General features: G+C 42.9%; 1 protein-coding gene across 1 annotated transcript; it reads right to left on the reverse strand.

The window, feature by feature from the left end:
* Window positions 1-3,238: 3,238 nt before the first annotated feature.
* Window positions 3,239-4,909, reverse strand: LOC308088461 (dnaJ homolog subfamily C member 11-like; the record flags this gene model as incomplete). Its single annotated transcript, XM_080432918.1, has 1 exon — window positions 3,239-4,909. The coding sequence occupies one exon, from the start codon at window positions 4,907-4,909 to the stop codon at window positions 3,239-3,241; it is 1,671 nt and encodes a 556-aa protein (XP_080289044.1).
* Between the last annotated feature and the right edge of the window lie 9,073 nt (window positions 4,910-13,982).

Here is a 13,982-nt window from a genome sequence, read left to right on the forward strand (position 1 = left end):
CATGGACCTTTACGGGTCCATTGGGTTACATTTGTACCCACTCGAGAGTTAAATGAACACTGAGGATTTCACATTTGTATGCATTCGCTGTTGACACTGACGGAACACGATCACAGGGCGAGCACAGTTCTGTCTAGTCGAGTGTTAAGTGTCCTTGACACCAGTAGTCTCCCATCTCCATGCAAGTCAACACCCTGATGCGTTATTTTTATGATAAATAAGTAAAAAGCCTGAGCGAGGAATAAATGCAAACTGTAAATAGAGGCTGACAGCAGATTTGCAGATGAAGGAGGCTTCAGAGGAATCTCCGCGGATTCTTTTTGTGTATTTGTATTTTTTCGCTGACGGGTGCAGGCGGGGACGACGACCGGTTTTCGGTGTCAAGGCGTGTCTGCCTGCCACTCCCCCCCCCACCCACACCCTCACACATTCACACGCACACGCACACGCGCACACACACACACACACACACACACACACACACACACACACACACACACACACACACACACACACACACACACACACACACACACACACACACACACACACACACACACACACACACACACAGAGAGAGAGAGAGAGGGCCCCCTCCCCTGGGGATATGGATTGCTTATTAAATGGCTGTGCAGTGGCATGGCAGCTAGAGGCCACTCATGCAAACGCATGCAGGACATCTCCTGTGGAGAAGGTGAAAGGTTTTAAGAGCAGAGATGGGTGCTTTAAATAATAATGATGTCCTTTTAAAGTTGGGGGTGAATGTTTTTGTGTGTGTGTGTGTGGGGGGGGGGGGGGTGGTTGTTGATGTGTTTTAGCGCCGACAGACAGCCAACAGTCTTTTGTTTTTATGGGCGTGGCACCGAGGAGGCTGAGTCATCAAGAATATAGGGTCTGTGTTTGTGTGTCTGTATGTGTCTCAGTGCCAAATGTATTGTGCACACTGCCATTATAATATACTATATCACCAAATATGTTTCACTATATCACGTGTGTGTCTGTCTGTCTGTCTGTCTGTCTGTCCAGAGTTCGCAAACCGCTGGACCAATAAGCACCACATTTCTTATGTGCACCGTAGCTATGGGCTGACGCAGAAATCCACTGTTTTTATGTGATTTTTTTCTTTTTTCTATAACTTTTTTATAACAGAGGTCAAGAGGTCGGATTGTCATCAGCTAGACTCTGTCCGAGTCTATAAGGAAGTAGTCTCTCAAGCCAGAGAACAATATATTTTTGAATTGCCATTTCTGTTAAATAGCAATTAATTAGATTTACCACAGGACAAACTGGACAAACCTATGCGTCTGCAAAGACAACACGGAAGCGGGGGAAGGTGGGGTATCCACTTTGACTCCCTTCTCATTTAAAGCGCTTCCATTGCACATGCTGTTTGATTGATTGATTGATTGGTTGAATTAGTCAGAAATGTAAACAGCACGTGGTACTGTAAGATATTAAAGCTAAAAGGATTCCTCTGTTTAGTGTTTAGGGCAGAATTTGAAAATTGAGGGCAAATAAATCCTTCAAAAAGCATCGTGTTAATGTGTGAATAATTTCAAAAGTGGGTCCAGATTCTACTAGATAAGTATTTTTAATTTCTCATTTATTTATTATTAATCAAAATAACTCATGGTGGAGACAAATCTGACGTTTAAGGGGGGACATGCCACATGGCCCCTGTCTAAAAACAGCTCAATACAAGATACAAGCTCACAATGCATCACATCATGATGCATTGTGAGCTTGTAGATCTGCTATTTTTGAATAGCAAAATCTTGGATTATATATTTTTTTAAGCGAACATTTGTAAAATATTTCCGCCAAAAAAAAGAAAAAATGTAATCATCAAATATTTGCACAACTTTTCATGATTTTTCAAAAATAGCAGATCTACAAGCTCATGAGATCAGCTATGAGCTTGTAGATCTGCTATTTTTGAGTAGCCCAACGAAATCTAAAAATGACACACAGATGCGTTCCCGGTCTTAAAGGTTCGATGACATTCATTTTCACTTTTTTAATTTGTTATGTTTTTTGGGGGGTTTTATGACCTCAATTACACCCAAAAAATCTGAACTTTGAACATTCAGTGGATTTTCTGTGGTCTGGGGTTTTCTGAATAATTAGGCTGAAAAGTAATCTGAGTTTGGCCCTTCGACAGTGAGGTCACAGTCGATTAATCCCGCCCACTCTCCTCCTCGCCCCTCCCCTCCCCTATCCTTTCCTTTGGGGGGGGCGGAGCAGAGGCGATGATTGACAGGCAAAATCCCTCACCAGCGACACCCGCAGGCAAAGATTTCTTTTTTCATTGCAGTTGAAAAGGCTTTAGAAATGTGAGACAAAAACACCTACAGTGAATCACTGGAGTGGAATTTTCAGTTAAAACCTTTTGTACACGTTTGAAGGACCAGGACAAAGACTCTGAATGTGGTGTAAACATGAATGTCATGATACCTTTAAAGAATTAAACGTTCACAGAGTGGTATAAGAGGCTATTTTGCCATGTCGGGTGGTTTTGGGGACCCTTATGGGAGAGTACACAAATGGAATTTGGTTCTATTTTGTACACTCTCAGAGTTAAATTAAAGCCTCACTACGTAACTGTTTTTTAATGAATACAAATTGGGGTGGTTGCATTTCGTCTCCCTGCTCTTCTATTGAGACATTCAGATTGTGTCAAAGGTCATGTCTCACCTAGACACAGAATCTGACACGGATTTAGACCCTGATGGTCAACATTTAATTCATCCCCTGAGCAAGCAGGCCGGCTCTATTAGCTAAATGGTAAACATTTCAGCACTTGCGCAGGAAACCGGGTTCAAATCCGGGGTAGAAAAGGAAAGTTACATAGTGCAGCTTTAACACCGAGGATTTTACAGTTGGGGTCCCAGAGATAATAATGAAATCCCTCCAATCCTTCAAAAAACGCTCTGAAAACCTACCTCTTCAATATGGCTTTCCCTAGCTAACTGCAGACCTCCCTGTTTCACTGCTCCACCGTTTATATTGATTTTATATCATAGTCTTTGCCTTTTCTTAGCCTTTTCTAAAAATATATATATTTTTGGGACTTTTTCTGCCTTTATTGATAGATATACAGTAGACTGGCAGGAAATGGGAAGAGAGATGGGGGGTGAAACCCGCGATTATTATTATTATTATTATTATTATTAAAATGGGGGTTCATAGACTAATAATGCATAAACAGGGGGTCGTTACAAAGGTTAAGGATCATTGCCTAAGTGTCAACCTTGTGAGATTGCATCGGTATCCCGAGTGGTTCCGTGTCCCCGGACATGACTTGATGCTGGACCGCACGGAACTGGTACACCACCTTCAGACTCTTGTCCTCCCCCACACAGGGGTCATAGAACCCAGGGAGGCCTGCCTTTGTCACCTCTGCGAGTAGGAGCTTGGAGTCTTTCACCAGACACTGCAGTGGCACCGTCACATCGATGACCCCATTGGCCCTTTCGTGTTTCCTGTCGTTGTCCGGCTCAAACCTGCCGTACCAAGCACTGAGGATGACGAGACCCTTTATGGACTCCTCTGCTTCAATAATGCTTTGCACCGAGGCACGCATCAGTAAAACGTATGACTCAGCCTCTTGCCTCTTCCTGGCAGAGCTCCCCCGGTGTTTTTCCAAGACTTGTTCCTTTTGGGCACGCATATAGGGCTGGATTACGAGCTTTCGAAGAGCGAGGTAGAAGACCAGTGGTCCCACTGTGGCATAAAACAATGCACTGGGCAGCAGTTGGTCGGTCAGGCGGATTGGGAAGGAATACGCCTGACTGGCTCTGTTTAACTTGACTTTGAGAGAGATGCCATGCAGCATTCCGACACTAACGGTGGCCCCCAGGACACTGTGTTTACTGATCTTTGTTTTAGCACCGTACTCTACTACAGTCCCAAAGAGTCCTGACTTTATAGATCCCTTGATCTTGGTTTGGTTTTGATCCTGGAATTTGTACTGGCAACCCATCTTCAGGTAGGTGTCAAGCATGCCGACCTGCACAGCGAATGTGAATTTGGTATGCTTGGTGTCCCTGACAATGCTAGTCTTCATAGATGACTCGACACCCCAGCGGCCACGCAGGTAACCCCAAGTATTGTTGTCTAGCTGACGGCCCAGCACAGTGGTGACATAAAGATTCACCCCTTGGGATGAAAAAAAATATTGAGACTCTGCGGTCAGGAAGCAGCGTCTTGCCAGTTTCCGGAACATATACAATCCCAAGAATGGTCCGTGAGTGTCTCCCGAACCAACCCTGAGCTCTCCCCAGCCTTTTGCTGAGCCGACTTTTCTTAAGCCCAAGTAAAGGTTCCCCTCTCCCTTACCATTGTTGCTCAACAGAGACCCAGAAAGAATGGCTGTGTGTTCTGTAGTAAGAGGAGCCTCTACAGATTGTGATATGAGCATCTTGTTGATGTCAATGCGTGAGAGCCACTCATGCAAATTAAATTCCCCAAAGTCCTCTCCATATGGATCAAAGAAACTTGCGGCATTAATGTCCGCACTGATCCTTGTCTTTGGGTTGGTGCCTTGCTGAAGCCGCAATTCCTCTCGCTTTCTCTGAAGATACTCATACTCGTCTTGGATTTCCTCTGGCATTCGTTGCCTTTCCACCACCTCCCATCCTTCAAGATCTAGTCCCCTCTTGCCATAGATATCATAGATGGCCCGGGTCTGTGGATCACTAAGAACTTCATAAGCTCGATGTACACAATGAAATGATTGCTCTGCTAGATGCTTCAGCTCCGGGTCACGGTGTCTGTCCGGATGATACAGCAAGCACAATTGCCTGTATGCTTCCTTTAGCTCCTTCTGCGTTGCCTCTTTCCTGACATTAAGTAGAGAATAGTAATAATCATTATTACAAATCTCATCATTCTCAAACTCGGAAGCCATTTGCACAACTCGTCATTCTCCTTTTTCAGCATATGGACTCATTCTGTTTGGTAAACGGTTTTATCCTGACATCAAGTAGATGACATCATATTGGTGACATCATTATTGTCCAAAAACATGAACCTCCACCATCAGACCCCCCCAAACAGGACAGCCAGGCAGGCAGGAGGGTAATTAGACTCTATGTTGACACCTCTGCAACTATGAATTCCATCAAACTAGACTTTCTTGATATTGGAGAGTGAGAGGGGGAGCAAGAGGGGGAAAAGAGGGGGGTGGGGGGCGATTATAACTCACACAATAATCCATTCGATGCTGGGTACCAAAGCCTGAACACTTTGATTGACGTGTCACAAGCACAATAACAGGCTTTTGCACATAATGGAGATCCCCAAACTCTCCCAAGTTGGTACATCATAAATTATTAACGTCATAGACTGGCCTCTCTGTACTCTGATAACAGGTACTGCACTAGTTTACTGTAATTCCTAGAGTGTTTGAGCGATGAGGATTTTACAGTGTAGGCCTGTTCATTCTTTACCCTAACATCACATCAAGTGATGGGTAAGTAAGTACTGGGAGCTGACGGTAGGTGTGGCACTCCACCTCAGCAATCCATCTCCCAGGGGTCTAGCGCATTGTAACGGGGATGGCTGATACCAACAATAAGCCTCTCCTGACCTACTTACATCAAGTGTTAAAGGTTTCATGACATTCAGTTTTACCACACATTAAAAGTCTTTGTCATGGTCCTTCAAACGTGTATAAAAAGTTTTAACAAAAAAATCCACTCCAGTGATCCATGTGAATGTGTGTGTTTGAATGGGTGAATGTAAAGCAAATTGTAAAGCGCTTCGGAGAAAGGCTCAAGGCTCTATATAAATGCAGCATTTTACCATTCACCAGTTTTGCATACTCGGAATAGGGACGCTAGGATTCATGATGTGGTTAATGCAACAGTGAAAAAAGTTGTACTCTTATGTACCTACACGAGATGTAACAATAAAGAAACCTTGAACCTTGATGCAGTATAATTAAAAGACACCACTCCATCACTGGCCCTGAAACCCACATAGTCCCTTAAATTGCTTTCTAAATGGGTCTATGTTACCCAATATGTGGTTTTCTCAGCGTGTTTCAACAAAGTGAAATGAAGTGGGTCGAGAGGAGGCAAGTAAAGAAGCAAAAGATTGATCGCCGTGCTCATTGGAGTAACACGACTCCAGTCATTTTCCTCTGCAGATTTTTATAGCATTTTAAATAGCAACGCGGTAATGGCGCACACACGTATAACAGGCCTCTTTTCGCATGCGCACACACACACACATGCACTCAAAGACACACTGACACACACAGACAAAGCACTTTGCGGACAAGATGCGGTCTAAAAGTGCTGGGAAATGAAAGGGGGTCGAAGGGATTAATTCTTGTCTCCAGAAATACTCCTTTTGAAAGTGTATTTGTTTGCCACCTATGTAAACTGAGAGATAATGGTCCATTTTGGTCATCTGATCATCTCTAGATATGTGCATTCATTTTCTTAAAAGCTTTTATTTCTTTTACTCTTTTGTTTGACATGGACAGCACAATTACCCTGGAAAAAACAGATGCATCTCAACATTTTGTCAACAGGAAGCTCAAACAGTTTTATTAGTATATAATTAACCACATGAACCAGTGTATATAAGCAAACATTTGGCAAAAAATATCCGATCTGCAAGCTCACAACGTCATGTTGTGACACGAAGTGAGCTTGTCAACAAATATAGGTTTATACTATATATAGGTTCAAGTGGTTTAAATGAGTCCTATATTGAAATATTGGCATCAGTCTCTAGATGTAGCCTACAGTAGGGCAGTGTGTAGAATTTGAGTTTTTCCCCTTGACCAAAAAAGACAGACTGAAAATCAATGAATGGAAGCTTGTGTAGTTGCTGTAGAGCTTTTGACATTTAACAACACATTCCGAAAACATGGGGTGAAATACAATTACGTAATCATTTTAACCACTTAAACCCTGTTCTTCATTGACCAGGGTCCCTTGGGGTCTATAATTGGGGTCTATAATCGGTCCCCTCCATCTTTCCCTACGCATCAAATCTCCCGAAAATAGTCGATCTACGACGCAAGACATCAGCTTTTTACTGTGTATTATTTTTTACTGTGCATTATTGGTATTTCTGCTTGTTCCAGCAGCAAACATCCCCTTCCTTTGCTACTGTACTGGATGTGTGACTTGTACATAATACCTCCCTTCCTTTGACAGGTAGGTGAGGGTTTGAATAATGTAGACGAGGGCCGCATTAGCATAAGGAAATGACTAACATGGCTGCGGGTTGCTGCTGTTGTACTTGCATGCAGGTGTCTCTGATGTAACACTGTGGCTCTCTGGCTCGTTGATGTATGCAAACAAACTCTGCATGCAAAACTCCCCAAGATGGCCGCCCGCACACTGTTGTTTGGCCTGACAATAACAGAGCTGCCCGCGGGTTATGACCAGTTGTGGAAAAAGTACTTTTTTCTTCTTCTTTTTTTTACTTAACACATATTGAGTGCCAAAATCTAAATATTCAGTTTTTGCAAATACACCCGTGGAGAGCCCTAAACGTAATATTCTGTTGTGGAAAAAATACTCCATTTATTATAATTTTTTTTCCACAAGAGGGCGCTCTAACGCAACTTAGGAATGATCCTAGGATCCTTTAAAAGGGAATGGATGGATGTGACATCATCCCAAAAAACGGACGTGCATCCGCCCAAATGAAAGGATCTTGAGAAAAGGTCCATATCTCCATATATATGTTTTTTTGTGGTCAAAACAAGCCATTTTCGACGTGCGATCTCTCTGCAATGGCGGATTGCGGTAGAAATGTTATCGATCCAGTCGTTAGACGGGACCCTTGAAAATCGCCCAGACACCGTTTGTTTACATCCGGGTCCTCGTTATGGCTTCTGCAGCTCTAAAATGATCGCCAATAAACGGTAAAAAACGCTGGCACTGGCTGTACCCTGTTTTAAAGAAACCTCTGGCACTCAATGTGTTAAGTAAAAGGGACAATCCCACAATATAAAACAAATATTTTACAAGTAAAAAGGCTTGTAGTCAATTTTTTTACTTGATTAAAGAACAAACGTATTGTCACCAAAATACTTACAGTACCAAAGACAAAGTACCTCAAAATTCTACCGTCGCTTGAGTAAATGTACTTAGCTTACATTCCACCACTGCAAACAAAGCAGGCCAAGATGGCCGCCTGCACACTGTTGTTTGGGTTAGACAACAACAGAGCTGCCGGCGGGTTATGACTTTTCCCTCTAATGTCTTTGCTAAAGTCTGGCTAGTTGCCAGTAGGCAGAAGCAAAGCTGGCAGACGGCACCACATCAATATCTAAACTAGTCACCAGAGCCTCAATGCAACGATGGGGACTTTAAAGGTAGCAGCTGGTGCGTTGATGTGGGGCTTTCCCGCCGTTCCACCAGGGGGCTTTAGATTCATTTAAATGATAGAGATTACTTTTAAGCGCTTTGCGCATTAATTGATGTTGAGAGTCAGGAGATAGGGAGGCGAGCGGGTTGCTGTACGTGGAATAGCTGTGTTGTATTTGACTGCACACAGTCAAATCCCAAGTGTTCATCTGACTGTGAGAGAGTACAAACGGAACCAAATCTGTCTAAAATGTACGTCAAATGGGTGTTTTGGTTCCGTTTGTACTTTCTCAGAGTTAAATAATTCCCCCCCCCCCTCTCTCTCGCTGTCTCTCTCAATGTCTCTCTCAAATGGGGTCATTTGGTTCCATTTGTACTTTCACCGAGTTAAATTAACACTCGTATGCGCTGCATGCACTTCTACACTTTTAGAGTGCGAGCATGCACTGTCCGGCCTGCCTTTAAAACATTTAACATGCACGGACGCACACCTTTCAAGGACAACAAAGTCTGTGTTCCATCTGTCAGAAAGTACGTTGGGAGCATGACTGGGTTTGTGACAGAGCTCTGTTGGTTTGTTATCCGTTCACAGAGCGGTACACTGTATATTCTCTCCTTTGCTCCCTCATCCCAGGTGCCTTCAGACTCCCTTTTCTTAGGCATATCAAGTGTCTGCCTTTGATAAAAAAGTATCACTGCAATGCCTGACCCCCATACTGAGAATTGTGCATTCAGTGAAATTCCCCTATTCCCTTCCTCTCTCATCTCTCTCTCTCTCTCTCTCTCTCTCTCTCTCTCTCTCTCTCTGTCTCTGTCTCTCTCTCTGCCTCTGCTCTTCTCTCTCAGGCCTCATTGTGATTCTTCCACCGCTTGGTTCCATCTTTCGCTCACTTAGCGGCCCAGGAGGTTCTGTCTGGGTCTCAGAGGAGCCCACTGGCGCCCGGTCAGAGGCCCTTTGAGCTGCCAAGCCAACAGAGGCCGCCGTACGCTCCCCACTGCCGTGTGTTCCTGTACCGAGAGGCTGCTGGGATGCTGGCACGGGCCCACTGATTTACTGCCTTTGGCGAGGACACTCTCCAAGGAGCTTCCATTCTGGCCGGGACATCATTTGTTTGGGACGCGTTTGGCAACGCTGGCATCTTGGCCCCCTTTGAAATGTGCCGTCCAGAGACAAAATAAATGAACGGTATCAAAGACGTGTCAACCATGATGCTTGGTTGGTGTTTTTTTTCTTCCTGTTTTTCATGGACGACGGGGGAGGGGTGCATTGTGTCTGTGCAGCACAGTAAATACGCCGACATGAAGCAGCACAGCAAAACAACTGACAACAATGACACATTTGGGCTTGTGGAAATCACCTTACAGTATAATTCCTCCACTGCCGCTATATGAGTCAGTAATTGTACTGTCTCTGATGGCAGATCAGATTATTGCATCACATGGTTCCCAAACCTTTCCATAAGGGCCCCCAAATAGGATAGAAGAGTGGGCACTAAGGAAGAGGGGGCACCTCCATGTAGAAAATGCTTTTTTGTCCAAAATGTAGTAGAAAATGGAGTAGGCTCCAATGATACATTATTGTCAGACTTTGACAGACCATCAGCACACTCCCTTAAAGAATACTCTAACTGCCTTGCTCTGTAAAACAGTCTTATTGAACATGAGACCATTTATATAGGAGGCCAATCTATTTTTCAGCTCACATACGGAGCCCAATTATTACACCTCCAGTTTGATATGTACGTTCCAAAAAGCAAAGCACAAAACATCTCAATGTGCCCGTGCCTGTGTCTTTAATGTGTGTCAGATGTACAGGTGTTTTGCACATGAACATAATTTAGTTTTTTAAATAAAAGCCGACCCGGGGATTACGACGAAATATCGATACAAATATCTCTCTCTCCTATTCTGTCTGTGAGTCTGTCACTCCCTCTCTCCCTCTCTCCTCCTGGAATCATCTGATCTTGTGCTCAATGTGTCGCTTATTTGATCAATTATGCACAGCTGCATCTAATGATATCCCCGCTGTATGTCAACTTTATCTTTGAATGTGCCATGTAATGTTGTAGTAGGACACTTACTGTGTAGGCTATCTATCTGTCGTTTCATGTTCTCTCATACACAATTACAAAGGACAGGAAAAAAGATGAATTGTCTATAATTCATTACCCCTGAGCTAAACCCAACTTGTAGGCATATGACCTGGTGCTGAATATGGTTCCGTTCCGTCTCTCCGTTTCCTAAATGCTCCGTCTCTCTCTCTCTCTCTCTCTCTCTCTCTCTCTCTCTCTCTCTCTCTCTCTCTCTCTCTCTCAGGCCTATATGAAATGTAGCCTATTCGGTCATTTGATTGCTTGTCATTGAGTGACACCAGCTGACTGTGCTTAATGGTTGATTATGTGACGCTGCAAAATAAATATGAGTGACTGATGCAACTTCTTGGATCAATTGTAGCCTAAAAACAAAGCGAGACACGAGACTACAGCTCCTGCCCTGATCAAGAACTAAAGCCACAGTTTTTGATTGGAAAAGTCACATTATTTGTTAAAGTCAAAAGACTGAAGTACACTCAGTGTTTCATTGTGGATTGGCTATATGGCTTGAAATTTGCAACAGCAATGGCATTGAACATGAACTTGGATTTGGACTGCTTCCGAAAGGGCAGTGAAAAAAACCTGACCCGCGCATCACTAATCTCTGGGGTCTCTGTGTGTGTGTGTGTGTGTGTGTGTGTGTGTGTGTGTGTGTGTGTGTGCGAGTGTGTGTGTCCACTTTGAAAACCTGTGATGTATTTCAATCCCACCCTGTATTTGCCTTGGGTGAGGGGCTTAAAGATACGCTCGCACTGATTGGTCAGCTGCTGTATCCCTGGGGTTTATCAATAATTGTCAGAACAAAGGTGCACTCAAACAATACAATTCATTTTTAAAATGTATACCGTATATGATTCCATCTCTCATACGTAAGTGGTGCAGTGACACTAATATGTATGTTTGTGACACTAGGCCGCTATCTTTCTTTTAAAATGATGCTTTGTGGGGCAACCATAGACAGGCGGCTCATATCTCTCTGTTCCTCCATTCCATTGTCATCTGGCTGACGTCTGTGTGTGGGTACGTATATAGACGGGGGAACGTGAACGCTGTGGTTGAGTGGCAGCATTTTGTTTTGCATTTGTCTCCATACAGACGCAAAGCTGTCATTCAAGGTCCCATTGAAGATTGCTATCAAATGTAATCGCTTCAAAGCTTATTCCCTTAGACGGCCGCTCACAGATACTGCTTTTTTCAGGTGTCTGTCAAATAGATATTGCAGCAAAAGATTAAAATATGTGAATTTAAATATAGAAGGGCACAGATAGTTGTCGTTCAGATTTTGGTTTCATTATTTTCAGCAGCATGGCTCCATCATTAAAGGCTATTTCCTCGGGTGGAGGAGATAGAGTATTATCACAACATTTGGATACACCGCTAGCTATAAATCACTTTCTTTGTGGTCTATTCCTTCACGCTAACACAAATAGAGCTGAAAATCACCAAAAGTGGTTCTTTGGCTCGTAACTATTTGAGAATATTATATTTAGAACCACCAATGCTGTTTTATATTGGATGGAATTAAATGGTCACTCTCCTTTCGGCCTGGCGGAGAAAATCAGTGGTTGATAATTATGGTTGTTTAACACAATCCATAGCCCACAACAGTGAAGTGTGGGACTCACAGGGGGCAATTGAAAAGGATCAGGGACATTTAATAAATGACTAAAGTAATAATTAACTAAGTACATACATACATACATACATACATACATACATACATACATACATACATACATACATACATACATACATACATACATACATACATACATACATACATACATACATACATACATACATTTTGATCATGCCATTATTGTCAAAAATGTTCAAAGATATTCAGTTGCCGTATCGCAACGTTGTGTGAGCTTGTTGATTGGCTATTTTCTCAATTTTTCCTTCTTTTTCAAAGCCCTTTCACATGGGGTTCACAGCAGGGCTATATTAGCCATTGGGCCGCCGGGGCCCTTGGCTTTCAGGGGCCCTTCGGGAACAGGGCCGCGCTACCATCGACAATTTATGAAAATTAAATGTATTTACTGCAGTGATTCTCGCTGGGTTTGAGGCTCTGATAAGGGGTCCTGGAGCCCTTCAAGGCCCCCCCAGGCTGGGGGTCCCTACTGGGGACCCCTTCAAAGTGGGCCCTTTGAGGACAAAAAAAAAAAAAAAAAGATTGGCAAAAAAGGGGGGGGGCCTAAACAATTGAAGGCCCAGGGGCCCGTGCAGGGGTTAATCCGTCCCTGAGCCAGAGTCTATGGCTATCTGGGCGTCGTTACAATAATGTAAATCTGACGTTCAAACCAACGTGGCATTGTTTATATGGTAACCTGGACTAGCCGCAGACATTTCTGTTAAGCAAATTGTCCCCTGAAAAATCAATTAAATCTGACCCAGAGTTCCCCTTTGTAATATTTGGAATCAATCAGCGCATGGTTCGCTATGGATTTGCGATAGTACACCCTTCAGTCCTCTTAAGAGCAATCACAGCCTTTCAATCACACTCTCTAGTCACCTCAGGCTAAATATGTTGGCTCAGAGATGTTGCCATTTAAAAACCATCAAGTTGTTCTTTTATTGAAGGGCTGAGAAGTCGCAGCAGGAATGAAAACGGTTTTCCAGCGCATCGGCAGCGTATACACAATGTTGACACAAGCGTGTGATATCAAAGGTTATATTTATGAACAATCTGAGCCGTGATTATCTTTCAGAATGTGACAGAAAAAGGTTTATGCACATCATTTCATGTCATATTGTATGTCTCCGAATATACGGCAATTATAAGCAAACTGTGTTTCAGAGCAGTGTTGATTTCGTCGACTAAAACTATGACGAAAAATGTTCATCGACTACCTTTTTTCCCTGACGAAAACTAAATAAGAACAAAATAAAAACTAAGCTACGATGACTAAAACTAAGACTGAATATTGACAATATAGTCAAAAAATAATTTTAAAAAAGTCATTTTATGTTTGGTTGCGCTCGGGTGTTGCGCTCTGAAAATAGCAGATCTACAAACTCACAACGCGTCGCAGCGCGACGCGTTGTGAGCTTGTAGATCTGCTGTTTTCAGCATGCAACCAAGTGTAAAATCAGCCATTACGACGCCATCAAGGCACCGCCAAAATACATTTTAGTCGACTAAATCAACTGTAGATTTAGTCGACTATAATCTTATGGTATTTAGTCGACTAAAACCAGACTAACATTTCAGATGACTAAAATATGACTAAGACTAAATGGAATTTGATTCAAAAGACAAGAAAATACAAAATCTGCTGTCAAAATCAACACTATTTCAGAGATAATGTATTTTTAAACATTTAACATAATGTCATTTCAGTAATATAATGGGATTCATAGAGTTTAATGTAAGTAGCAGGGATAGAATTGGGTAAATGGTAACCAGTAACCTACCTGTACCATCTATGATTAGCCTACACATGATTTATACTTCTTGTCGCTATTCTGCAACACATTGTGAGCTTGTAGATCTGCATATTTTTTGGGCTCGAGACGACATCGTACAGCGCAGAATAAATTGGCCATGAGC

The sequence above is a fragment of the Gymnoscopelus braueri genome, assembly GCF_963280865.1.
Source record: "Gymnoscopelus braueri genome assembly, chromosome: 1".
NCBI classification, from domain to species: domain Eukaryota; kingdom Metazoa; phylum Chordata; class Actinopteri; order Myctophiformes; family Myctophidae; genus Gymnoscopelus; species Gymnoscopelus braueri.